A 26,547-nucleotide genomic window follows, 5' to 3' on the forward strand; every position below is an offset into this window, starting at 1 on the left:
TTGCATCCATAGCTCTATCTATGCATTTGAGAGTGGTTACATTTCTCCAGCCCCAGTCCTCAGCTTTTTACAGAAACAGGGGCGGGGAGCACGCTTTGTTATTGTTTCAACTGATGATTGCTGTTTTAAAGGAGAAAATAGAAGGCTTTAATGTTCTCCGCAGCAGTTGGCATTATAAATTGTTGTTGTGAATGTTACCCTGGTCTTGTGTGATACAAAACAATGTCCTGTTAAATTATTCATTTAGCTCACAGGCTTTTCAAGGCTTGGCTGTGTTACAGCAATTACTTTTACACAGATCTTGTGAAAAATAGCAATCTTTATTAGGCTGATTAGTTGCTCTCAAAAGGTGCTTTAAATGATTTATGTGGTCCAATTTATACGCTACTGTCAGTATTATTACACTACAGTAATGTATCAGTTTGTGATTCAAATGTGATGACAAATAGATGACAAAGATGTCTTATTTATTCCCTATGATTCTTGACTCTATTAGGACTCTATGCCCCAATGCATCATAGCCCTACTCTCTGTCCCTTCATCTGAAACTGCCAAACTGCGGGATTTGTGCCCATTTCTTGAAAGATCATCAACAGCATTACATTGGGTATGTGATGCTGAAGCTGACCTCAGTAATGGGTTGGCCCAGATTCTGTTTTAGGCCAGTAGGCAGGCCATGGACATGGGTCAGCAAATGGCATGTGGTAGCAGGTCATGGACATGGGTCAGCATATGGCATGTGGTAGAAGGTCATGGACATGGGTCAGCATATGGCATGTGGTAGCAGGTCATGGACATGGGTCAGCATATGGCATGTGGAAGCAGGTCATGGACATGGGTCAGCATATGGCATGTGGAAGAGATTTGTGGCTTTGGAGTTTTCTTTATTTCCTTCCCAGTGGAAACTAATGGGGCATCCGAGGCAGAGTTATTTCAGTCTCTAAAACAGAGTTTTTGCATTACATTTGAGAGGGACTTGGTACTCTTCAGAAGGACGACTAAATGCTTCATTAATTCTGATTCTAAACCCATGTTTAATGACAGCCTTGCGGTTTTGTTATATTTCAGTCTTCTGTGATGTATATAAAGTGTAATATTGGGATGCAAACTCAAAATGGAATACATTTCATGTCTATATTTGGCATGGTACAGGTGTCTCCTTTTTTTAAGCCTATAATCATGTGTGTTAGTTGTATACTTTTGTTTCAAAGTTGAGTTGTTTAAGACTACCAAGCAACACTCTGTGAGACCCTGATTTAGCCCACTGCAGTAAAAGGTTATTAATGACAGCTTTGCAGCATCGTTGCTCGAATCAGAGACGGAAATAATCCAAAGGGAAAAAATGATTGTTTGGTGTGTGACAATCTCAAAGCCACTGACTGATTCTATGTCAATACAACATGATGGGAGTGTTTGAGACGTGTTCATTCCCCAGGGAGGTAGAGTATAGAAAAGCAACATGTGTTCAAATTGCATTTGATCATAACTGTCTCAATGAGAGGAAATGGGTATTTATTCTCCACCTAAAGGATTATTAATACACACTACACACAACTACACACATAGTAAAGGAGTGTAATGTTGAATTGAGTCTGAGTGATATCTTTATTGAGCCAATATGCAATTATTCATCCTCAAGATACATGAAAAGCATTTTGAAGAAGCGGTTGCTGGTTGTTGTCTACATACTCTGATGTGAATAAGATTGAAGATGAATATTCATAAGAATTGAGTCAAGGCTTATTAATGAAGTAACAAGCAGTAGCACTGGACCAAGTTCTATCTAAAATACTTTAATGAAATATCAGCAACAAAGGATTGTCATCAGAGCCATGGATAAAATCAAAATGTGCTAGCTCTTGGCTCTCCTGTACCATAAATGATGTGACAGTGGTGTGCTGACCCTATTCCTCAGTGGAAATTGCCTTTCAGATGCCAGACTGAGTTGTTACATGAAGGCAGCTCTCCTCGGCTCTGAGGGGGAGGCAGTAGGATGCATTGCACAGACTGATCTGTATTCTCTCAGAGAGTGCTTGACAGGTGAAGCCAGTGATGAGGGGAAAGCCACTTTGAAAGGCATAGTCCCAGTCGGTATTAGATAGAACGTCGCGGCCCTGCCCGCCTGTGGGGAAAACAACCTGTGGTTAACTAGGTTACCCCATTGGCTCATAGCAAAAACGTGATCTTTTTCAAACCTACATTTTCTTGTTTTGTTTATTTGGATCCCCATTAGCTTTTACAGAGGCAGCAGCTACTCTTCTTGGGGTCCACTGGTACACTGATAGACAAGGACAGTCACACAAATGTTAAATACAACGATATACAAACAATACAACTAAAACAAATGATGTGTGTGTTTGAGTGTGTCTGTGTGTGTATGTGTGTGTGTGTGTGTCCCCTTATAGTCCCCGCCATTCAATGAGATGTTTAATATTTTTTAAAGGTAATTATGCTGTTTGCTTGAGTAATTGGAGATGGAAGGGAGTTCCATGTGATCATGGCTCTATATAATACTGTGCATTGCAGTGAAGAGACCTCTGGCGGCATGTCTTGTGGGGTATATATGGGTGTCTGAGCTGAATGTTACTTGATTATGCAGACAATCTGTAATTTTCATTACAGTAATATTTCTCATAAAAACTAGAAGAGAAGCAGTTAATCTCTTGTCAACCCTCAACCAGGAAAGACTGGCGTGCATGTTGTTGATGTTAGTTCTGTATGTGCAGTTAAGGGAAAGGCCTCTGGACACCTCCATTGTTGACTAAATGGTCTGAAAATATTGCTTCAGGCTGAGTAATACAGCGGTAGACATATCTTACTGGTACATTCAAAGTAATTTAGATTACATTTTTGAAATAGGTCTAGCCCATTAATTACTTAAAATGTTTAGCTCTTTATCATTACATTTTGGTAGCTTTCAAAAACTCCACTGAAATACAACTATGGAGAAAATTGAATCTTTCTCATTTACCAGGAATATTTTTGTGTGACATTTAGATTGACCTCTAAAGTAATTTTAGACTTCTAAAATTAGATCATGTTGAATGAGTTGTATTATAAATTCCAACACTTTTTTCCTGAACTATCCTTGCTGTGTTTCCCTGTACTCTCACCAAGTGGATGGTCTTAGTAATTTCATTCTGCTTTGTTAACTAATGCAAATCATTACCAGCCTGGGCACCCTGCCTTGGCCCATCTGTCAGTAATTATATTGACTCAGGCGAGGTCTGTACTAAGAGGTGCACTAGGGGCAGTAGTGAACCATCTCAATGCTGACAGCTGCCATTGAAATGTTCCGTCTACCGAGTCTAGCTAAATGAATTGGCCTCCTCAAGCTGTGTCCTTCAGCAGTCTCTCAAGCCTGACTGCAGATAGAAAGGCCAATATTTCTGCCTCTCAGAGTGGACGAGAGACATTGTATGAGATAGATCAACCATTTTACATCATTAGGTCTCATTTACACTTGCCACATGCTATGTTCACTCACCCTGATGAAGGTTGATTTAGACTGAAACCTTGGTCAAAATGATCCATTACATTGGTGGAAGCATCAAGATTACCAGTGTGCTGGAGTTGTTCTTGTTATTATATTCACTCACTGTTCTGTATATTTTCCTCTGTATTCTCTTTCAGGGTGTTTTAACAGTTCCCCCCTGATTGGTACAGTAAAATATCTTTATATATGTTTAATTATAGACAAAACAAAAAATATATCAGTGACAATTATCAGTGTGTCCTCCACTTTAGGACCCCTCGGTTTTATAAGTACTTGCTGTGTTAAGTGGCTTTTCATCTCCCAAATGATATTGCATTAACAAGTCTCCACTATAAATCCAAACCCCTCACCTTTCAGAAGCTCAATTACTGCCATGGGCTGCACTATTTTACATTTATTGTCTATCTTTCTCCTATTGTATAACAACCTCCAATTACCAAGGGCATCTCTGTTGATTAAAAAGGCAGGTGAAAAAAACAAAGATTCATTTAAAGTTTGCTAGAGCAAAGAAACACTGTACCCTCCAGTGTTAAGCAGTTATTACACAAGAGATATAACATAAAATGACATCTAGCGTACTTGTTTGAATTCTAATGAAAGTATCCTACTGAAAACAAGTTTTCACTAAGGTCACTGTGACAGTTGTGTGTACATGTTCAATTATGAAATATGTTCACTTTCTAATTTAGATTTGTACATTTTAGTCATTTAGCAGACGCTCTTATCCAGAGCGACATACAGTTTAGTGAGTGCATACATTTTTCATACTGGCCCCCCGTGGGAATCGATCCCACAACCCTGGCGTTGCAAGCGCCATGCTCTACCAATTGAGCTACAGGAGGCCTAACTAATGTACTGTATATGTCTGTTTTGTGTGTTACAGGGTGACCACTGACCTATAGTGTGGATCCTATTCCTAGGACAGAGTTTGCCCAGCACAGGGGGAGAGCTGGCCCTGTCTGGGGAAGATGGAGATGGAGAGGTACCTTGGGGACAGCTCCACAGGGCCCAATATCACCAACAGCACAGGAGCCCCAGCCAGCGCTCTCCCTGTGGTGGTGTTCACAGATAGGATGGTGGTGCTGGTGGTTATTCTTGGGCTACTCACCCTCCTCACCATGCTAGCCAACAGTGCTGTCATCACAGCCATCTGCACCACCAAGAAGCTCCACCTGCCTGCCAACTACCTCATCTGCTCCCTGGCGTTCACTGACTTCCTGGTGGCTATCCTGGTCATGCCAATCAGCATCCTCTACATTGCCACAGAGACCTGGTCATTGGGCCAGGTGGTGTGTGAGGCCTGGCTAAGTGTGGACATGACCTGCTGCACCTGCTCCATCCTGCACCTGTGTGTCATAGCGCTGGACCGCTACTGGGCTATCACCAAGGCCATCGAGTACGCCCGTAAGAGGTCGGCCCGCCGGGCAGCTGTCATGGTGGGCATCATCTGGGTCATCTCAGTCTTCATATCCATTCCACCCCTCTTCTGGAGACACAGGCCCGGTAGCCACGGCCCAAATCAGTGCATCATAGAGCATGACCACGTGGGCTACACTATTTACTCCACCTTCGGGGCCTTTTACATCCCCATGACCCTTATTCTCATCTTGTACTATAGGATTTACAATGCTGCTAAGACGCTCTATCAGAAACGGGGCTCATCGCGGTACCTAAGCAGCCGAAGCCAGACGAAGACTGACAGCCAGAACTCTCTGAACCACTGCCGTGTGGCACACACCTTCTGCGTATCGGACCTATCCACCTCAGACCCCACTCTGGAGTTTGACAGGCTCAATGACACCATCCGTATACCCTCATTTGAGACAGATATGGATGGGGCAGATGAGAGGAACCAGATCTGTACCTCCCGGGAGAGGAAGGCAGCACGTATCCTGGGCCTCATCCTCGGGGCTTTCATCCTCTGCTGGCTGCCTTTCTTTCTGAAGGAGCTCCTTGTGGGCCTACAGGTCATAACTGCCTCCCCCCAGGTATCAGACTTCCTAACCTGGCTGGGCTACATCAACTCACTTATTAACCCTCTACTTTACACCAGCTTCAATGAGGATTTTAAGTTGGCCTTTAAGAAACTGCTCAGACGAAAGGAGCATGCATAGATTTGCAGGCCCAGGTTGAACTTACAGAATAGTCCCATCAGGGAACATATGAAGGAAAGTTACATGCAGTGTGTCCATTGGCTATGTGATGTTGTGCTTTTCAAAATAAAAATATTTTTTTTAAAGTAATGCTTCTTGCTCTTTGCGTAAACACAAACTTTGACCAATAATAATCATGGCTTATAAATGCACATGCATACACAAACACATTGACGGGACCGCAGTGGAGAAGGTGAAAAGCTTCAAGTTTCTCGGCATACACATCACTGACAAGCTGGAATGGTCCACTCACACAGACAGGAGGCTGAAGAAATTTGGCTTGGCACTTAAAATCCTCACAAACTTTTACAGATGCACAATTGAGAGCATCCTGTCGGGCTGTATCACCGCCTGGTACGGCAACTGCACCGCCCACAACCGCAGGGCTCTCCAGAGGGTGGTGCGGTCTGCCCAATGCATCACCGGGGGCAAACTACCTGCCCTCTAGGACACCTACAGCACCCGATGTCACAGGAAGGCCAAAAGGATTATAATGGACAACTACCACCCGAGCCACTGCCTGTTCACCCCGCTATCGTCCAGAAGGCGAGGTCAGTACAGGTGCATCAAAGCTGTGACCGAGAGACTGAAAAACAGCTTCTATCTCAAGGCCATCAGACTGTTAAATAGCCATCACTAGCACATTAAAAGCTGCTGCCTTATATACGTAGACTTGAAATCACTGGCCACTTTAATAATGGAACACTAGTCACTTTAATAATGTTTACATATTTTGCATTACTCATCTCATATGTACACTACCAGTCAAATGTTTGGACACACCTACTCATTCAAGGGTTTTTCTTTTTTTTTTTAAGTGTTTACATTGTAAAATAATAGTGATGTCATCAAAACTATGAAATAACACACATGGAATCATGTAATAACCAAAAAAGTGTTAAACAAATCAAAATATATTTGAGATTTGAGATTCTTCAAATAGCCACCTTTGCCTTGATGACAGCTTTGCACACTCTTGGCATTCTCTCATCCAGCTTCATGAGGTAGTCACCTGGAATGCATTTCAATTAACAGGTGTGCCTTGTTAAAAGTTAATTTGTGGAATTTCTTTCCTTCTTAATGTGTTTGCGCCAATAAGTTGTGATGTGACAAGGTAGGGGTGGTATACAGAAGATAGCCCTATTTGGTAAAAGACCAAGTCCATATTATGGCAAGAACAGCTCAAATAAGCAAAGAGAAACGACAGTCCATCATTACTTTAAGACATGAAGGTCAGTCAATACGGAACATTTCAAGAACTTTGAAAGTTTCTTCAAGTGCAGTCGCAAAAACCATCAAGCGCTATGATGAAACTGGCTCTCATGAGGACCGCCACAGGAAAGGAAGACCCAGAGTTACCTCTGCTGCAGAGGATAAGTTCATTAGAGTTACCAGCCTCAGAAATTGCAGCCCAAATAAATGCTTCACAGAGTTCAAGTAACAGACACATCTCAACATCAACTGTTCCGAGGGGACTGTGTGAATCAGGCCTTCATGGTTGAATTGCTGCAAAGAAACCACTACTAAATGACATCAATAAGAAGAAGAGACCTGCTTGGGCCAAGAAACACGAGCAATGGAGATTTTTGGTTCCAACCGCTGTGTCTTTGTGAGACGTCGTGTGGGTGAACGGATGATCTCCGCATGTGTAGTTCCCACCGTAAAGTATGGAGGAGGAGGTATTATGGTTTGGGGGTGCTTTGCTTGTGACACTGTCTGTGATTTATTTAGCATTCAAGGCACACTTAACCAGCATGGCTACCACAGCATTCTGCAGCGATACGCCATCCCATCTGGTTTGGTCTTAGTGGGACTATCATTTGTTTTTCAACAGGACAATGACCCAACACACCTCCAGGCTGTGTAAGGGCTATTTTACTAAGAAGGAGAGTGATGGAGTGCTGCATCAGATGACCTGGCATCCACAATCCTCCGACCTCAACCCAATTGAGATGGTTTGGGATGAGTCTGACGGCGGAGTGAAGGAAAAGTAGCCAACAAGTGATCAGCATATGTGGGAACTCCTTCAAGACTGTTGGAAAAGCATTCCAGGTGAAGCTGGTTGAGAGAATGCCAATAGTGTGCAAAGCTGTCATGTTTAACACTTTTTTGGTTTGTTAGATATTACTTGTTAGACATTACTGCACATTACTGTCTCAATTGGTTTTACTACACCAGTCGCACCTGCGAAATACAGGCACACCTGCGTTCCAGCCATTATTATGAGGTGTCCTCCCCTCCGCAGCCTCCACTGATTTCACTGTAGGTATTTATCCCTCCATACTAGGCTACAATAGATGGTATGTGAGTGACCAAAGACCTGTGCGAGAAACTGACTTCTGCACCCATATATATATATTTTTTAAGGGCTTTATAAGACTGATAGATTATTACCTTACCTGATTGTAATGATGAATACAATCATTCACTGAAGTGATGTTTTGAGCTGATAACCTAATGTTCATAATTGATTGGCCTCTTGATGTCTTCAAGTTTTGTTGATTTATAATAGTTAAGTGCCTGCACGCAAAAAAAACATACGTGCAGCCTGCTACCTACCACAGAGTTGTCAAAACTGCTACGCCCCTCCGTGGACTACAGTGGCATTTCATTATGCGTGCGTTAATTATTCTGGTCACATGCTGTCTGCGTACGCGGCAGTGGTACGCGACGGAGTTGGGTGTGAAGATGGCGGACGAAGAGGCCGAACAAAACCTCAGCGCACAGACCGATACCAGTGCAACGATTGGGGCACTCCGAGAGAAATTGCTAAAATTAGCAATTGCGCTGAAGAACAGTACGGACTCTCCGGCTCAGTCGTCTACTCAGTATTGCCAACACTTTTGCCAGGTAAGTTCTTTCTTTCACTGTGCGCGCTGGCGATTCCAAAATAACCCTCGAGCCTTGCATTAGCATAGTTAACGTTAGCTAGCTAAAGCTAGTTTCCAATCCTGGATAATGTTGCCATTGTCAATGGGGAAACGGTTTAATTATTTCTGTAAAATAAGCATACGTATACTTGTTGTAACACTAGCTGGTGCTATTGTGTTATGTGACTAACGTTCGCACGTTGCGGTAGTTGACGCCAGTTAGCCAGCTAACTGATTTGATGTTGACACTGTCTAGCCTAGTTACCCTTTTGATACTGTGCTGACATAGCTAGCTAGCTTATTGAATTATAGGCGCAGTGAGGAGGTGCATCATCAGCCTTGCTTTGTCATGTATAGCTTACGCAGGGACGCTGACTTCTATGGCCGTTGATAAAGTTAACGTTAAACTGACCATGCCTGTCTCAGCTTTGTAGTTGGCTAGCTACTAATTTAGTATGCTAACGTTAATCAAGTAGCTAGCTAGCTAGTAGCTAACTAGCGAACAAATGGCTTTGTTCTGCCTTCACTGCAATGGGATAGGCCCTGCACACACCACCGCATCTTTTGCTGACAGGTCTCAAATAAATGTGGGGTGTTTGTGTCTGCATGGTCTCGGATTGTCAAACTGGAACTGTATCCATTTAGCCATTGTTCCTAATGTGGGTTATAAAATAAATTATTATTGATTTAACTAGGACAGTAGTTTTCAAACCTTCTCGTCTCGGGGACCCCCAGACGTTTCACAATTTTGTTGCTAGCCCTCACCAGATTCACCTATTCAAGGGTTTGAAATTAGTTGAAAAGTTTGAATCAGGTGTGTTATAGCTATGGTATAGGCTAGGTAAAATTCATGGACTGTTGGGGGTCCCAGAGGAAAGGTTTGAAAACACCTGAGTTAGGTTATTATGTTACGGTGTGAACTCCTTTTGATTTCGCTGAACACATTTTCCCATCAAGTCTGATGCGCTACTGAGGCTGCCCCACTTTTACTTTCTTGCCCCTTTCATGTAGCTATTGGTTTACTGACCCATATTTCATCTGGCCAAGTTTTCAGTTGACTGGGTAGTGTCAGATGAAGAAGAAAAATGAGAACTGTATTACTTCACCATACACCTGGTTTTCATGTAAATTTTTTAGCTCATAGTCAAGGGCTTGTACCATTCATGACTGAGGCGGTGATAGTAAAATTACTTTAGAAGTCCTCCAGAGTCCTCACGGCAAAACATGGCCCCCCTCTTCACGGCAGAGAGAAACATTTACGTTTTCAAGTAAATTACCTGCAATTCTATACATTTTGCCATGACTTATGCCATGTTAATGATATCTGAGTGAGAGTGACTAACAAAATCAATAGGGGCCCCCTGGAGGACAGCGCCCCTGGGTATTCGGCCATGATTACTACAACTTTAGATAGCTGGCTAGACTAACTTGCCAATCAAAAAATGGTTAGCTGACATGGCTAATTGAGTGACTGACATAAGATGAGAATTGCTCATGCACAACCAAATTTCGAACTTGCACCTTGTGTGTTCTGCCATTATAACTCTCAACAGTAAGTTGAGACCCTGACTGAGTCTCCCCCCCCCCCCGACCCCCAAAAACGTGTTTATTTTTTTGGGGTTTGGAGCCCCCTAGCGGCCTGGGGCCCTAAGCGACCGCTTATGCCTGGAGCTGGCCCTGGCTAAACCAACTTGAATTGCAGTAACAATAATAATTTGCATTGTAACAAACATGAACAGAGGTCTAAAAGAACAGTAGCAGACCTCATTAGCATGCTGTTTATCATTCTGTTGAATCTTGTTACATACAGAGTTTTTGGACTTTGATGTGGCAGCCATTGTTGCAGTAGAATATCAAGCATGTGTGATTAGCTGTGGCTAGAGGCAACAACTGTCCTTGCGCTGTGTGGGAGGATGGAAGGACACAGAGAGAACAGATGAGCGCCACTGCAGTAGGCACGGATTTTCACACTTAAATTGGCATTCATCTCCCACCATGTACATTTGAATTCAGCACAACGTGTTTACAAAATAACGTCTTTTAAAAAAGTATCTCTTGGCGATTCATGACAATACAGCATTATTTTTCAAACAGCTTACATTGTTTTGCATTTCCCTTTTCCTGTCTGTGTGTGAGAACTGCTTGTTTTCTATCCTGGCACACTCAGCTGCATGATGCTTGAAAGAGCACTACCCCCAGGTGCCTAGCTGGGTTCCTAGATATGCATGGCTCCCCAGCCTCCACTCTGCTCATCAAGCAGAGCACCTGGGGGTAGTGCTCTTTCAAGCATCATGCAGCTGAGTGTGTCAGGTGTTGTCAGTTTCCTCCTCCCACCTGACCCCGGCTCGGTCTCAGGATGCCATGTGTTGTCTGGAGAGTAGAGACATTTGAGACAGGCCACTACCCCTGGTCACAGCATGGATGGGGATGAATATGGATGATCCCACTGTGCTGTTGGTGTTAGTCTGTGCTTTCTACCAGATGTCTACCGGGCAGCCCAGGTACCCCTCCTGCCTCCGTTCTACCTAAATTGGACCAGATCAAAATGGAGTGGTAAATGGGATTCTATGTATTTAGTTAGCGCCCCTCACGAGGAAAGTCTTATTGAGGCATTATTACATAATTACAATCACAATACATTAATAGTCTGTATTACATTTATATACGCTAAATTGATTATTTACCCTAGGTAAGAGAACACTTGATGGTTTTACTTATTTGCAATTCTAAGGCTACCTTTTCTTTAGATTCCAGTCTAAAGAAAGTTGTGTGATAATCCAAACATCCAGTTATAATTTATGTTGGCCAGTGCAGTGGTCCTCTGTAGCTCAACTGGTAGAGCACGGCGCTTGTAACGCCAAGGTAGTGGGTTCGATCCCCGGGACCACCCATACACAAAAATGTATGCACGCATGACTGTAAGTCGCTTTGGATAAAAGCGTCTGCTAAATGGCATATTATTATTATTATTATTATTATAAAGGCCTACTGTGGTCACTGCCAAGGTTTCAGACAGTAGCGGTATGTTTAGGGGTTGTGGAGAGAGCCAGGAGAACAGCAGATCCTCCAACACATCCCAGTCACAGCTTATTGCAGGCACTGGGCAGCTTACAATGAAATCAAATACACATGACCTCTGACCTCAGCTGTGGATGCGCCCCAAATGGCACCCGTTTCCCTATATAGTGAACTACTTCTGACCAAGGCCCATGGGGCTCTGATCAAAAGTAGTGCACTATATAGGGAATAGGGTGCCATTTGGGATACATCCTGTGTCTGGCAGCTGTGCTATGTCTCTCTCTCTCTGAGGGTTTGATGGATTATATCCCTGTGCTGACACACTGAAAATATAACATTTTACCAGCATATGTGGGTTTACAACTTATCTGTGGATCTGATCCGCGATGTGGAGCCTTGTTTTTGTTATCAAGTAATAAGGCTACTCTAAGCTGACAGGATCAGGACTGAACCAGAATCTGGGTTTACAGGAGATGTTGAATATGGCGATTCTCCTTTTAAGCCCAGGAAGCAGCCATTCACCTTGCCATTCACCAGCTTTTCAAGCTTAATAATGTCAAAATACGTTCGGTACTTACCAAAGAATGGAGTTTCGCTGAGTAACTATTGTTATTACTGCAGTTACATCCAGTATATACTTCCAAAAAAAGTTGCATGCAACCGAAAAAATGCATTGTCTGGAAAGAATCTTAAGTATTGTTTTTGACCAAGTGCACATGCGCCAAATCCACCTCTCTAGCACTTCCAATAAAATCCCTTATTACTGCCGCGCACAGGTCGGCTGAACCAGCATCAGGAAAGGTAATTGATTTTGATTTGAAGGTCATCAATCTGTTTCACCCGCACTACACGGGATACAATAATATTTAATGTAAGTAGATTAAGTAGACAATATAGGGTACGTTAGGGATGTGACAAATAGACAATTTTGTATAACGTTTAAACAGACATTTTTTTAAACTCGGTTTTCCATTAAAGGGTAAGATAAAATCTTAAAATTCCCAGTCTATTCACAATGAAGAACAATGGTCCTATTGCATATGTGTGAATGCTAGGGCCGGGCAATGAAGTTACGTCTACCACCAGGGGTTGGAACCGGTTCAGGGAACAGAATCGGAAAATAAAATTTTTCGAGGGACAGAATCAGAACTGGGAACTAAAGTGATCTATACTGTTCCGGAACAGAAGCATAATTTTTTTTGAAGCATGGGAACCGGTTAATAACGTTATTTTACATTCCGGACCCCCCCCCCCCCCATTACCACAACAACAACAAAAATCCAGTGTAAGCGGCCAGCTGAAAATCTTTGCCAGTATGTGTGCAGGCTACCTGCCCCTCCCCCTCCAAAGCATAGTCCACTGTAGCCCCTGAAATATCACATTTGCATAAGTATTCAGACCCTTTAATCAGTACTTTGTTGAAGCACCTTTGGCAGTGATTACAGCCTCGTCTTCTTGGGTAGGACGCTACATGCTTGGCACACTTGTATTTGGGGAGTTTCTCCCATTCTTCTCTGCAGATCCTCTTAATTTTTGTCAGGTTGGATGGGGAGCGTCGCTGCACAGCTATTTTCAGGTCTCCAGAGATGTTAGATTGGATTGAAGTCCGGCCTCTGGCTGGGCCACTCAAGGACATTCAGAGACTTGTCTCGAAGCCACTCCTGTGTTTTGACTGTGTGCTTAGGGTCGTTATCTTGTTGGAAGGTGAACCTTTGCCCCAGTCTGAGGTCCTGAGCGCTCTGGAGCAGGTTTTCATCAAGGATCTCTCTGTACTTTGCTCCGTTCATCTTTGCCTCGATCCTGACTAGTCTCCTAGTCCCTGCCGCTGAAAAACATCCCCACAGCATGATGCTGCCACCACCATGCGTCACGTAGGGATGGTGCCAGGTTTCCTCCAGACGTGACGCTTGGCATTCAGGCCAAAGAGTTCAATCTTGGTTTCATCAGACCAGAGAATCTTGTTTCTCATGGTCAGAGTTCTTTAGGTGCCTTTTGGCAAACTCCAAGTGGGCTGTCATGTGCCTTTTTACTGAGGAGTGGCTTCCGTCTGGCCACTTTACCATAAAGGCCTGATTGGTGGAGTGCTGCAAAGATGGTTGTCCTTCTGGAAGGTTCTCCCATCTCCACAGAGGAACTCTGAAGCTCTGTCAGTGACAATTTTTGCTCAGATTGACGTTACTTGCTTTGGTTATGAGCCTTTTGCTTTAGCCCAGCAGTTTCAGAGAGTGCCAACGTTTCTTTGGATTGTTCGATTTTGTAGAAGTGTGATCTTTTTGCCTCATTTAAACATTTTGCTCATCATTTGGAATTTCGCAATTTCTTGGCTTACAATGCCTCGCAACTTCCGTAAAGCAGGGCCGATCATCAGTGAATAGGCTAGGATATTCTTCACTCAACAGACCTAAGACTGAACACACACTCACATCATTAGCGAAGAGAAAGTGCAGGTGAGCCAGCTTTTAATTTTGGGGGGGGATTTTTCCATTAGGGATCCCAATTTCCCTACTAGGGGTGTAGACGTTTAAACATTTACACCCCTAGTTTTTACATTGATTGATTGTATATTTAAGCAATAAGGCCTGAGTGGGTGTTGTATATGGCCATTATACCCCAGCTAAGGGCTGTTCTTATGTGCAACGTGGAGTGCCTGGATACAGGCCTTAGCTGGTGTATATTGGCCATATACCACAAACCCCCGAGGTGCTTTATTGCTATTATAAACTGGTTACCAACGTAATTAGAGCAGTATAAATACATGTTTTGTCATACCCATGGTATACAGTCTGGCTGACAGCCGTGGTATATCAATCAGCATTCAGGGCTCGAACCAACCAGTTTATAATTCTAGGAATGCTTTATTTAGCGTGTTTTAATTCCATTACTAATATTGCAGGAGGTGTAGAAGAGGTGGATTAGGCACATGCGCACTTGGTCAAAAACAATATATATTTTTTTTTGGGGGGGGGGTATATCAGCTTTAATATTGCAGATAGATTGTAACTTCCATCAATGTAATTGTCTGCATCACTTCCAATCCCCCATATGTTTTTTTTTCTTGCAGATATATACATACACATATACATATCCTTTAAAAATATATATTTCCCTTTTACTTTCCAACCCCACCCCTAATTGGAGTAAACTAGTGAACAACAATGCTTAGGCCTCTACTTCCAGCTTATACATACTATATCCATTTTATGGACACAGTCAATATTACAATCATTCTATTTTGTTTGTTTTTACTCCTGAACTTCCTCTACCCTCAACCTCTCCAATAATTTTCATGATGTCCATCCGGTTTGCTTCTATATGCCATATAATATGCCATTTAGCAGACGCTTTTATCCAAAGCGACTTACGGTCATGTGTGCATACATTTTTACGTATGGGTGGTCCCGGGGATCGGACCCACTACGTTACAAGCGCCATGCTCTATCAATTGAGCTACAGAGGACCACATATCTTTCTAACTGTGCTCTTTCACAAAAGCTCTCAACCTATATACTTATTATGGACACGGTATGCTTTACATTAGTTATCTTGTTATTAGTTGTTATTAGTCCCATCCTTCAACTCCATTCAACACCACCCATCGATCTCTTAACACCATCCATATTGGATTTCTATTTGCCATATATTTTTCAACTGTGATGTTTTACAAAAGTTCTGAACCCTTCAATTCTCATTGTTTCTACAGATTGAAAATACATGTTTTTGCTAAAAGTATTATTATGTTATTGATTGATTGGCTATGACTTTTCAGATCACCCAGTAGTGCTATCTGCAGGGTTAGCTCCAGGTAAATATTGCAATCCTTTAGCCATTCCTGGACCTGTGTCCAAAAACAAGCTACAAATGGACAGTACCAAAACAAATCTAATCAGATCTAATAATTCTGTCTCTTCGCAGCAAAATCTGCAGAGCTGGGAAGATTGTATCCCCCATATAAATAACATTCTATTGGTAGCAAGAATTTGATATAATTTAAATAGAAAAAGTCTAAGTTTTGAATCCGGCGTCGTTTTGCGTATCAGTTCATAAACACTATGCCATGGAATCGGTACGTCAAAAATCTCTTCCCAACTATTTTGCAATCTATATGGGACGGCTGTCAATCCTTTGGTCCTTAAATAAAAATGTATACCAGTTTAATTTATCACAATTTTCTTTAACCAATTATATTCTTTAATGCAGGGCCGACAGACAAGTTCCTTGCTTTTCCCCCTTCCACTTTACTCTTCCATTTTTGCGGTAATGCTGCAATTATTTGGTTGTAATTTTGGGTAGAGCAGACATTTCCATATGTTTTTGTTAGCTGCATGTGCAACAACTCCACCAGTCCTACCTATGATATAGAATGCTGAGTTGCATCCAAAGAACACCATACCTACTGTGAAGCATGGGGGTGGAAACATCATGCTTTGGGGCTGTTTTTCTGCAAAGGGACCAGGACGACTGATCCGTGTAAAGGAAAGAATGAATGGGGCCATGTATCGTGAGATTTTGTGTGAAAACCTCCCATCAGCAAGGGCATTGAAGATGAAACGTGGCTGGGTCTTTCAGCATGACAATGATCCCAAACACACCGCCCGGGCAACGAAGGAGTGGCTTCGTAAGAAGCATTTCAAGGTCCTGGAGTGGCCTAGCCAGTCTCCAGATCTCAACCCCATAGAAAATCTTTGGAGGGAGTTGAAAGTCCGTGTTGCCCAGCGACAGCCCCAAAACATCACTGCTCTAGAGGAGATCTGCATGGAGGAATGGGCCAAAATACCAGCAACAGTGTGTGAAAACCTTGTGAAGACTTACAGAAAACGTTTGACCTGTGTCATTGCCAACAAAGGGTATATAACAATGTATTGAGAAACTTTTGTTATTGACCAAATACTTATTTTCCATAATATAATTTGCAAATAAATTCATTAAAAATCCTACAATGTGATTTTCTGGATTTTGCTTTCTCATTTTGTCTGTCATAGTTGACGTGTACCTATGATGAAAATTACAGGCCTCTCTCATCTTTTTAAGTGGGAGAACTTGCACAATTGGTGGCTGACTAAATACTTTTTTTCCCCCACTGTAACTTATAAATGCCTCATGAGCTTAGTTCAACTGTCCTATCCCATCAGAACCCAAAATATAAGCTTGATTTACTCCATTGTTTGTAAACAAAGTAAATGTAAACAAACACCATATAGCCTCAACCTGGTTAAAACTATAGTTTTGATATTATGGATGTTCAGTCCTTGCATCCATAGCTCTGTCTATGAATTTGAGCGTGGTAAACATTTGTCTAGCCCCATCCCTTAGCTTTTTGCCAAAACATGGGCGGGGAGGCACTTTATTATTGTTTCAACTTAAGATTGCCGCTTTAATGGAGCTGCCTGTGCATAGCTGAGTTTGCCTCCCTGCACTTCTCTCCTGCAGGTGACTGGCCTGGCAGGTAGGGCTCGCGACTAACTTTTTTCCTCACCGTCCCGGTACCGTTCCGAAGTGCAATTTCAACTGTCCCAAACTGAACTTGAACCCTCCCAAAATGAAATACTTTAATGTTTATGTTTTTATATGCCAACATGGGTCTAGATCATTTGCAGTGCTTTTAAAGTAATTTGTGTATTTCTGAGACTGATACAGACACTTAATTTGTTAAGAACAAACCTTGATGAAAACAGACACATTATAATGTATTAATTGAACATGTTAACCACATGTATACAATATATCTAAGAGGGAACAATGTTATTGTGAACTGGTTATTGAGTCATTTTAAGTTAGAGATTACGATCCACCACCAGCTGCCCCATTAAACAACATAACAATAATATACAGTAAAGTATGTGTGTTCCCCAGCCTTCACTTTCTCTGCTTCACCCTCCCTCTTCAGTCACTGAATGGTCGTCTTGACCTTTTTGAGTGTCACCACTTGCTCACGGCCCTCTATGCGATGTAGTGCTCAGTCTCCGGGCCATGGACAGAGCTCAGCAGCAGACTGTTCATCATGCTGGTGGACAGGCTGGACCGCCAGTCTGACTTGATGTGCTTCATGGCCGAGAACCCTTGCTCACAGCTGTATGAGCTCATGGGAAAGACCAGCATTATCTCTACCATTACCCTGATGTGGGAGGACTGGTCTGGCCTCCCAACAGTAGCTTGCAGCAGGCGCTGCCACAGCACCTGTGGCGGTGGACAGCTACCTTGAGCTCCAGCCACTCACGTGTTGCATCTGTGGAGGACTTGAAGTCCTCACATGCCTCCAGGATGTGGCTAAAGTGGTCTGTAAACAACTTCAGCTCCTCCAGACCAAATATAGCGAGTACATCGAGGTCATCTGGCCAGCTGGAGTGGTCAAAGAGAGGGGAGGCTGCTTTCAAGATTCCCATTTCCAGGTTTCCAAAATGCTGAGACACTAAATGACAGACATCATCCACAAGCTTCTCTCTCACTTCCCTGAAGGCAGCGTCGTCATTTTCTTTTCTGCAGTGGCACATTTCTGAAGGTCTTCTCTGATCCAACATCCTCCAGGAACTGTTGGAGTCTTAGTCCAGGGGACCTCTGATCTCAGAGACACGTCAAGATGATGCCCAAGTTGGGGCTTGACATTTTGGGGCATTCATCATTGCCCGACAAGGTAACACATTCACCCTGTAGTAACTAGCTTTATACAACGGGTGGGTCTAATCCTGGATGCTGATTGGTTAAAACCATATTCCAGCCGGTGTCTATTCCACAAGTTACCACCGGCTAAAGCTATGACATTGAAATGCCTATTTACTCTGTTCCATCTCACTGCGCAATCCACTGTCTCACCAGCCCAGCCAGGCAAGTTATAAACTTGATCTCCACTATAAAAAGCATCTAGACATTATCTCCCATTTCTTTTAGGCTAGCATTTGGTTTTCAACAGCAGATATTTGTATAAACTTTGTCTGTTTCTCTGACATTTGCAACATTGTTTCAATGTTGAAATTAAATCTCAGCAGGTCAAAATCATGAATCAGCTGGCATAATTTTTATGGATATATACAAAGAAATGTCAATAGAAAACAGGGAAAACGAAACGAGATGCAGCTAGTTTGCGGTCTTTCCAGCTTCAATTTGAAGTTTTAGCTGTGTTGTTGGCTAGCTCCTCTGAACAACAGTGACCTGACGAGAGAGCACGTTTTCTATGTCCATAGATACAGAAAAAAATACTTAACGGCTGGGTTGCGTCTCTGGCAACCGAACCGATAGCACGAACGACCAGCCGACTTGGGTAGCAACCATAGATTTGTGTCGGGACTATATCTCGTGGAAGAATGAAATGGTATGAATAAATTCATCAATGTTTTGTATGAAAATGTCAATCATTATTTGAATATGTTATTAACCCGTTGTATAAAAGTGATAATGCCCTTGAAGCCGGTGTTTGGAGGATATATTGGCACAGTTTGCTGGCCTAACAACACCCATGCCAATATATCCTCCAAACACCGGCTTTTCAGGCGTTATGACTTAAATAACATTAGCTAGCCAAATATGAAAGTTACTGATCAGTCACAGCTCAAATGTAGCTACCATACACGTGGGCTAGTAAGCAAAGATTTGTGGCTGTGTAGTTAGCTAAGTTAACGTTAGTCAGCTATGCTCAGGATGAGGCTGGTCAACCTACCTTATCTACCTTGGCCTAGCTAGGCCAAATGCTAGTTCTAATTACCTGAGTGTTTGAATTGACATGATGATCTGCAGGCACGTAGTTAGACAGCGAATGGAAGAGCTGTGAGAGCTATCAGCCAGACGAAGATTCCACAGCCACATAGTCAAAATTGGCAATATGGCGTGCCACTCAAACAACCCAATGTATTGTGTGTAGATTAAGGACATAAAAAAAAAATCAATTTTAGAATAAGGCTGTAACAAAATGTGGAAAAAGTCAAGGGGTCTGACTACTTTCCGAATGCACTGTATTCTTACCCCTTGACTTAGTCCACATTTTTTTGTTGCAGCCTGAATTAGAAATGTAATAAATATATTATTTTTCAACCATATGCACACAGTACCCCATAGTGACAAAATAAAAACATGTTTTTAGAAAATGTTGCACATTTATTGAAAATTAAATGCAGAAATATCACATTTACATAAGTGTTCACACCCCTCAGTAAATGCATGTTAGAATCACCTTTTGCAGCGATTACACCTGTGAGTCTTTCTGGGTAAGTCTCTAAGAGCTGCGCACACCTGGATTGTACAATATTTGCACATTATGTCAAGTTGGTTGTTGATCATTGCTAGGCAGCCATTTTCAAGTAAATTTAAGTAAAAACTGTAACTAGACCACTCAGGAACATTCAATGTTGTCTTGGTAAGCAACTCCAGTGTATATTTGGCCTTGTGTTTTAGGTTATTGTCCTGCTGAAAGGTGAATTTGTCTGTCAGTGTCTGTTTGAAAGCAGACTGAACCAGATTTTACTCTAGGATTTTGCCTGTCCTGAGCTCTATTCCGTTTCTTTTTATCCCCCCCAAAAAACTCCCTAGTCCTTGCCGATGACAAGCATACACATAACATGATGCAGCCACCACCATGCTTGAAACTATGAAGTGGTACTTAGTGATGTGTTGTGTTAGATTTGCGCCATACAAAACGCTTTGTATTCAGGACATAAAGTTAGTTTCTTAGCCAATGTTTTTGCAGTTTTACATTAGTGCCTTATTCCAAACAGGATGCATGTTTTGGAATATTTGTATTCTGTGCAGGCTTCCTTCTTTTCACTGTCATTTATGTTAGTATTGTGGAGTAACTACAATGTTGTTGATCCATCAGTTTTCTCCTATCACAGCCATTCAACTCTATAACCGTTTTAAAGCACCATCCAAAGTGTCATTTAGTAACTTCACCATGCTCAAAGGGAAATTCAATGTCTACTTTTTTATTTTTACCCATCTACCAATAGGTGCTCTTCTTTGCGAGCCATTGGAAAACCTCCCTGGTCTTTGGGGTTGAATCTGTTTGAAATTCACTGCTTGACTGAGGGACCTTACCGATAATTGAATGTGTGGGGTAAAGAGATGAGGTAGTCATTAAAAGATAATCTGTGCAATTTATTATGTGACTTGTTAAGCACATTTTTACTCCTGAACTTATTTAGGCTTGCCACAACAAAGGGGTGAATACTTTTTGACTCAAGACATTTCAGCTTTTCACTTTTTTAATGAATTTGTAAAAATTTCTAAAAGCATAATTCCACTTTCACATTATCGGGTGTTTTTTGTAGGCCATTGACACAATCTCAATTTAATCCATTTTAAATTCAGGCTGTAACAAAGTCAAGGGGTGTGAATACTTTCTGAAAGCACTGTATATTTAGCCTAGGTATAATTTTACAAGCCCTTATTTCTTTAGATTATTCCTGACTGTTTGAAATGCATTGACCTTTTTTAAAACGTAAAAAAATAATAAATATATATATATATATATACACACACAGTGGGGAGAACAAGTATTTGATACACTGCCGATTTTGCATGTTTTCCTACTTACAAAGCATGTAGAGGTCTGTAATTTTTATCATCGGTACACTTCAACTGTGAGAGACGGAATCTAAAACAAAAATCCAGAAAATTACATTGTATGATTTTTAAGTAATTAATTTGCATTTTATTGCATGACATAAGTATTTGATACATCAGAAAAGCAGAACTTAATATTTGGTACAGAAACCTTTGTTTGCAATTACAGAGATCATACGTTTCCTGTAGGTCTTGACCAGGTTTGCACACACTGCAGCAGGGATTTTGGCTCACTCCTCCATACAGACCTTCTCCAGATTCTTCAGGTTTCGGCGCTGTCGCTGGGCAATACGGACTTTCAGCTCCCTCCAAAGATTTTCTATTGGGTTCAGGTCTGGAGACTGGCTAGGCCACTCCAGGACCTTGAGATGCTTCTTATGGAGCCACTCCTTAGTTGCCCTGGTTGTGTGTTTTGGGTCATTGTCACGCTGGAAGACCCAGCCACGACCCATCTTCAATGCTCTTACTGAGGGAAGGAGGTTGTTGGCCAAGATCTCGCGATACATGGCCCCATCCATCCTCCCCTCAATACGGTGCAGTCGTCCTGTCCCCTTTGCAGAAAAGCATCCCCAAAGAATGATGTTTCCACCTCCATGCTTCACGGTTGGGATGGTGTTCTTGGGGTTGTACTCATCCTTCTTCTTCCTCCAAACACGGCGAGTGGAGTTTAGACCAAAAAGCTCTATTTTCGTCTCATCAGACCACATGACCTTCTCCCATTCCTCCTCTGGATCATCCAGATGGTCATTGGCAAAATTCAGACGGGCCTGGACATGCGCTGGCTTGAGCAGGGGGACCTTGCGTGCGCTGCAGGATTTTAATCCATGACGGCGTAGTGTGTTACTAATGGTTTTCTTTGAGACTGTGGTCCCAGCTCTCTTCAGGTCATTGACCAGGTCCTGCCGTGTAGTTCTGGGCTGATTTCTCACCTTCCTCATGATCATTGATGCCCCACGAGGTGAGATCTTGCATGGAGCCCCAGACCAAGGGTGATTGACCGTCATCTTGAACTTCTTCCATTTTCTAATAATTGCGCCAACAGTTGTTGCCTTCTCACCAAGCTGCTTGCCTATTGTCCTGTAGCCCATCCCAGCCTTGTGCAGGTCTACAATTTTATCCCTGATGTCCTTAAACAGGTCTCTGGTCTTGGCCATTGTGGAGAGGTTGGAGTCTGTTTGATTGAGTGTGTGGACAGGTGTCTTTTATACAGGTAACGAGTTCAAACAGGTGCAGTTAATACAGGTAATGAGTGGAGAACAGGAGGGCTTCTTAAAGAAAAACGAACAGGTCTGTGAGAGCCGGAATTCTTACTGGTTGGTAGGTGATCAAATACTTATGTCATGCAATAAAATGAAAATTAATTACTTAAAAATCATACAATGTAATTTTCTGGATTTTTGTTTTAGATTCCGTCTCTCACAATTAAAGTGTACCTATGATAAAAATTACAGACCTCTACATGCTTTGTAAGTAGGAAAACCTGCAAAATCGGCAGTGTATCAAATACTTGTTCTCCCCACTGTGTGTGTATATATATATATATATATATATATATATATATATATATATATATATATATATAGTGAATCACCCATAAATTTGAAAAAATATGTAGATTTCTTTTAGGCCATATCGCCCAGCCCAATGTTCTAGCATCTAGCTAGCCTCAGCCATGTCTCCAGCTAGCCTTTATTTCCTGAAGAGCTAAAGAGGGAGCTGTTACTGGAGAGAATTCTCCATAGCCTCACCAATCTGCAAAGGCTTTTTCCACTAGCAGGCTTTTGTTACCGAGCCATCTGAGACGAAGTCCATCCATGCAGCGGCGTTAACAATAACGTAGACTGTTGTTTCTATGCCAAGGTACACTGAGATTGTGAATAATTCAACAATACTGGGTAGCTAATAATAACACACATGTAGCATAGGCCATGAAATGTGTTGGCCCTCTCCATCCAGAGCAGAATAAAGTTGTATGGTTTCTCACTTAAATCAGATTTATTCGTCATTGCACAGTTCTCATGAACCTATTTATAACCTAGTTCTCTCTGAGGAGGAGTTGCCTGACACAGAGAAGCTGTCAGAACTTTTGATGCTGCTCAGAACATGGCTTCTCCTCCAGGCCCATCTGTCTGTCTTGCCTCTCCAGGGTCTCACTGCTCTCTGTGTGGGCATCTGCCCAGCCCTCTCGGCTTTGATGGAAAGGGGCTACACCTATTCCTTAGGATGTTGGAGAAACGTTGCCTCAAGTTTTGTTAAACCACATCCACCATGAATGAAGAAGTGGTTGGTAGCTTAGCTCAGTCTTTTATTCTACTGGTCTAAACAGGTTGCATTACAACTGCTTGTCATTTCACATACAACAAACATTTGTAGGCTAATTGTAGCAATTTGGCCCCCTCCTGTTGCAAATTAATTTAGGCAGTAGTAGAGTGATAGGCACTATATTGCATCTAAAGATATCAAACATCTGTAGCTCTCTGTGGATAGCTCTCTGTGGATGACATCATTAGTGCATAAGAGAAAATTGAGTGTAACCTTCCCCTCGCTCGCTCTCTCTAGACTCTGGTGGAGTATGCTGGTCGATGGAGGATGGAGGAGGAGCCCCTGCCCCTGGTGGAGGTGTATACAGTGGCCCTGCTGAGCTATGCCCAGGCCTCCCCCTGCCTCTCCTCCCAGTGTGAAAACGTCCCCCTTGTACTTGAACGTCTCTCACTGTGAGTATGCCTGTCTTATTGGTGAAGGGGTTTAACCTGCTTGTTGTTCTCCATGTAAGATCAGTACCCATGAGATTTTTAGAAGAACATAATTTGAAATGCACATCAGATGAATTACTGTACTATACCTTATTTCAGATGTAGAATTGTATCGTATAAAACATTGGTTAAAGTTAGCTAACACCACCTCCAGCTATTTGTTTTACAGTGCTTTGTTATGATTCTTGATCATTACCAATCAGACGTGCCTTTATTCTCCAGATGATCATGTTTAAATCACTGCACAAAATAAAGGCTTTAGTCATCATGAAATGAGCTGTTTGGGTGGCTCATTTGATTTCATATTGGTTGTTCAGGAGCTGTGTAGAGCTGCTGCTCTCCCTGCCAGAACATTTCCCAGATGCCTTGTGGGAAGAGTTCAAGTCATCTGTTCAGGTAAAATGCTTAGTCATGTCACGCAGAGGATGAAATGTTTCCTTTTTATTTTCAATGCGATATTGATGTAAACTACCCTGTAGGATTACTGTATTACTTCATCTGTTCAGGAAACGGTCTTTTAAGATAAGATACAATTTTTTGGTCTGTTTTTGAGATAATATTGTGTGTGTTGCAAGGATGCACCACTAATTTTGTCCTTAGTACTCATGCGTAATTGCTTCTTAAAGTACCTACGGCTTTGAGAATACTGTAACTGAGTGAATCCTGTGTGTTGCAGTCAGCCCACTCCCAGCTGAAGGAGAATGGCATCACACAGCTGGCCCTCCTGTCTGCCGTGGCCCAGGAGACTGGTGTGTGGACCAACAGCACCCTGCACAGTCTCCTCTCTAACGAGTCGCCACAAACAGAGGAGGGTGAGTGTTCTTTTACTACTGTAAAGAAAGAAATCCCTGTGCACAACGGTGCGTCTAGATCCAGGAACAACTTTGGATACTAGTTGTTATTCAAGTCTTGTACATTTGAACCAGCATTTTATATCAGAATTGTATTTGTATTGTCTCTGTACGAATCTGAATATCCTCTTCTTTAGTTCACAAGTTCCTTCAACTGGAGGGACCCATTCTTCTGGAGATGAGAGTAAAGCACCTTATCAAGGAGAACCACATGGAGAGGGCTGCACTGCTGGCAAGGGCTTGTGCAGAGTGTCCTGAGTTTGAAGGAAAAGGGCACTTTAAGCAGATGTACCTGGTCTGCCTGTGCTCTGCCTCAGCACAGGAACCACTAATGGAGGAGGTAGGTTGGGACAGTCTGCTAGAAACAGGTTGGGTCCTAAATGGCACCCTATTCCCTATATAGTCCACAACTTTTGAACAGGACCCATATATATTTTAATGATTTAACTGTCAGGCCTCCGTGGATTCATTGCACCAATCAGAATGGCTCTGTCCTCTATTGTTTTCTAGTATATAAAATTGAGACTTTTGTCCACAAGAGGGCAGGCCATTCAATGGAAAAAATGTATATGCAGCTTGAGGCAGACAAGAGGAAACTGTTGGATACCACATTGAAATATCATTTGAATGCAATGTATCTCTTCCTTTTTATCGACAGCTCTCCAAGGTTGATTGCCGTGATGCACTAGAAATGATCTGTAACCTGGAGTCGGAAGGGGATGAGAGGGGAGCCTTCAGCCTATGCTCTGCCTTTCTAACACGTCAGCTTCTCCAAGGAGACACTTACTGTGCCTGGTAAGATCACAGCGCTACATTTCTTGCATTAAAGCCCACCCCTCCTATCTCTGTTTGACATATGAAATGTATTAATATTGTGTTATTACCCATTTCAATTTAAAATACAGTAGTAACAAAATAAACGCACTGCACAATCTCTTCTTTAGTTCTTCAGATAATTCAGGTATTATAGAATATATATATATATAATTATTGTTATTAAGATAGTTTGTTTATATCTTTCCTCTCCAGGGAGCTGACACTGTTTTGGAGCAAACTGCTGAAGCGGATGGAGTCATCTGTAGAGACGTTCCTGGACAGATGTCGTCAGATGTCTTTGCTGTCCACAACCGTCTTCCACATCCTCTTCTTCATCAAAGTCATTCAATCAGAGGTAAGCTTCTGCCCTGATACATTCATTATTTCTAGGTGTATGTAGACTGAAAAACATGGCACGCTGTTTTTTTTGCGTCGTATAGCCAGAACTCCACCCCTATTGTTCTACAGTGAGGGGAAAAAAGTATTTGATCCCCTGCTGATTTTGTATGTTTGCCCACTGACAAAGAAATGATCAGTCTATCATTTTAATTGTAGGTTTATTTGAACAGTGAGAGACAGAATAACAACAACAAAATCCAGAAAAACGCATGTCAAAAATGTTATAAATTTATTTGCATTTTAATGAGGGAAATAAGTATTTGACCACCTCTCAATCAGAAAGATTTCTGGCTCCCAGGTGTCTTTTATACAGGTAATGAGCTGAGATTAGGAGCACACTCTTAAAGGGAGTGCTCCTAATCTCAGCTTGTTACCTGTATAAAAGACACCTGTCCACAGAAGCAATCAATCAATCAGATTCCAAACTCTCCACCATGGCCAAGACCAAAGAGCTCTCCAAGGATGTCAGGGACAAGATTGTAGACCTACACAAGGCTGGAATGGGCTACAAGACCATCGCCAAGCAGCTTGGTGAGAAGGTGACAACAGTTGGTGCCACTATTCGCAAATGGAAGAAACACAAAATAACTGTCAATCTCCCTCGTCCTGGGGCTCCATGCAAGATCTCACCTCGTGGAGTTGCAA

The 26,547-nt window shown here is 42.3% G+C and overlaps 2 protein-coding genes across 2 annotated transcripts in view; both read left to right on the plus strand.

Annotated features, from left to right (window-relative positions):
• Positions 1-4,464: 4,464 nt before the first annotated feature.
• Positions 4,465-5,610, plus strand: LOC311108104 (5-hydroxytryptamine receptor 1E-like; the record flags this gene model as incomplete). The annotated part of the gene is made up of 1 exon (XM_084150742.1): positions 4,465-5,610. The coding sequence occupies one exon, from the start codon at positions 4,465-4,467 to the stop codon at positions 5,608-5,610; it is 1,146 nt and encodes a 381-aa protein (XP_084006868.1).
• Positions 5,611-8,319: 2,709 nt separating this feature from the next.
• LOC311108556 (zinc finger protein 292-like) overlaps positions 8,320-26,547 on the plus strand; it is a 28,602-nt gene continuing 10,374 nt past the window's right edge. The window contains exons 1-7 of the mRNA XM_084151210.1: positions 8,320-8,499; positions 23,643-23,797; positions 24,154-24,232; positions 24,513-24,648; positions 24,825-25,027; positions 25,346-25,482; positions 25,717-25,858. Of these exons, the coding sequence (XP_084007336.1) occupies positions 8,338-8,499; positions 23,643-23,797; positions 24,154-24,232; positions 24,513-24,648; positions 24,825-25,027; positions 25,346-25,482; positions 25,717-25,858 (1,014 nt within the window). The 5' untranslated portion in view covers positions 8,320-8,337. The remainder of the gene's footprint in view (positions 8,500-23,642; positions 23,798-24,153; positions 24,233-24,512; positions 24,649-24,824; positions 25,028-25,345; positions 25,483-25,716; positions 25,859-26,547) is intronic.

This window comes from Coregonus lavaretus, assembly GCF_964263955.1.
Source record: "Coregonus lavaretus genome assembly, chromosome: 33".
Lineage (NCBI taxonomy): Eukaryota > Metazoa > Chordata > Actinopteri > Salmoniformes > Salmonidae > Coregonus > Coregonus lavaretus.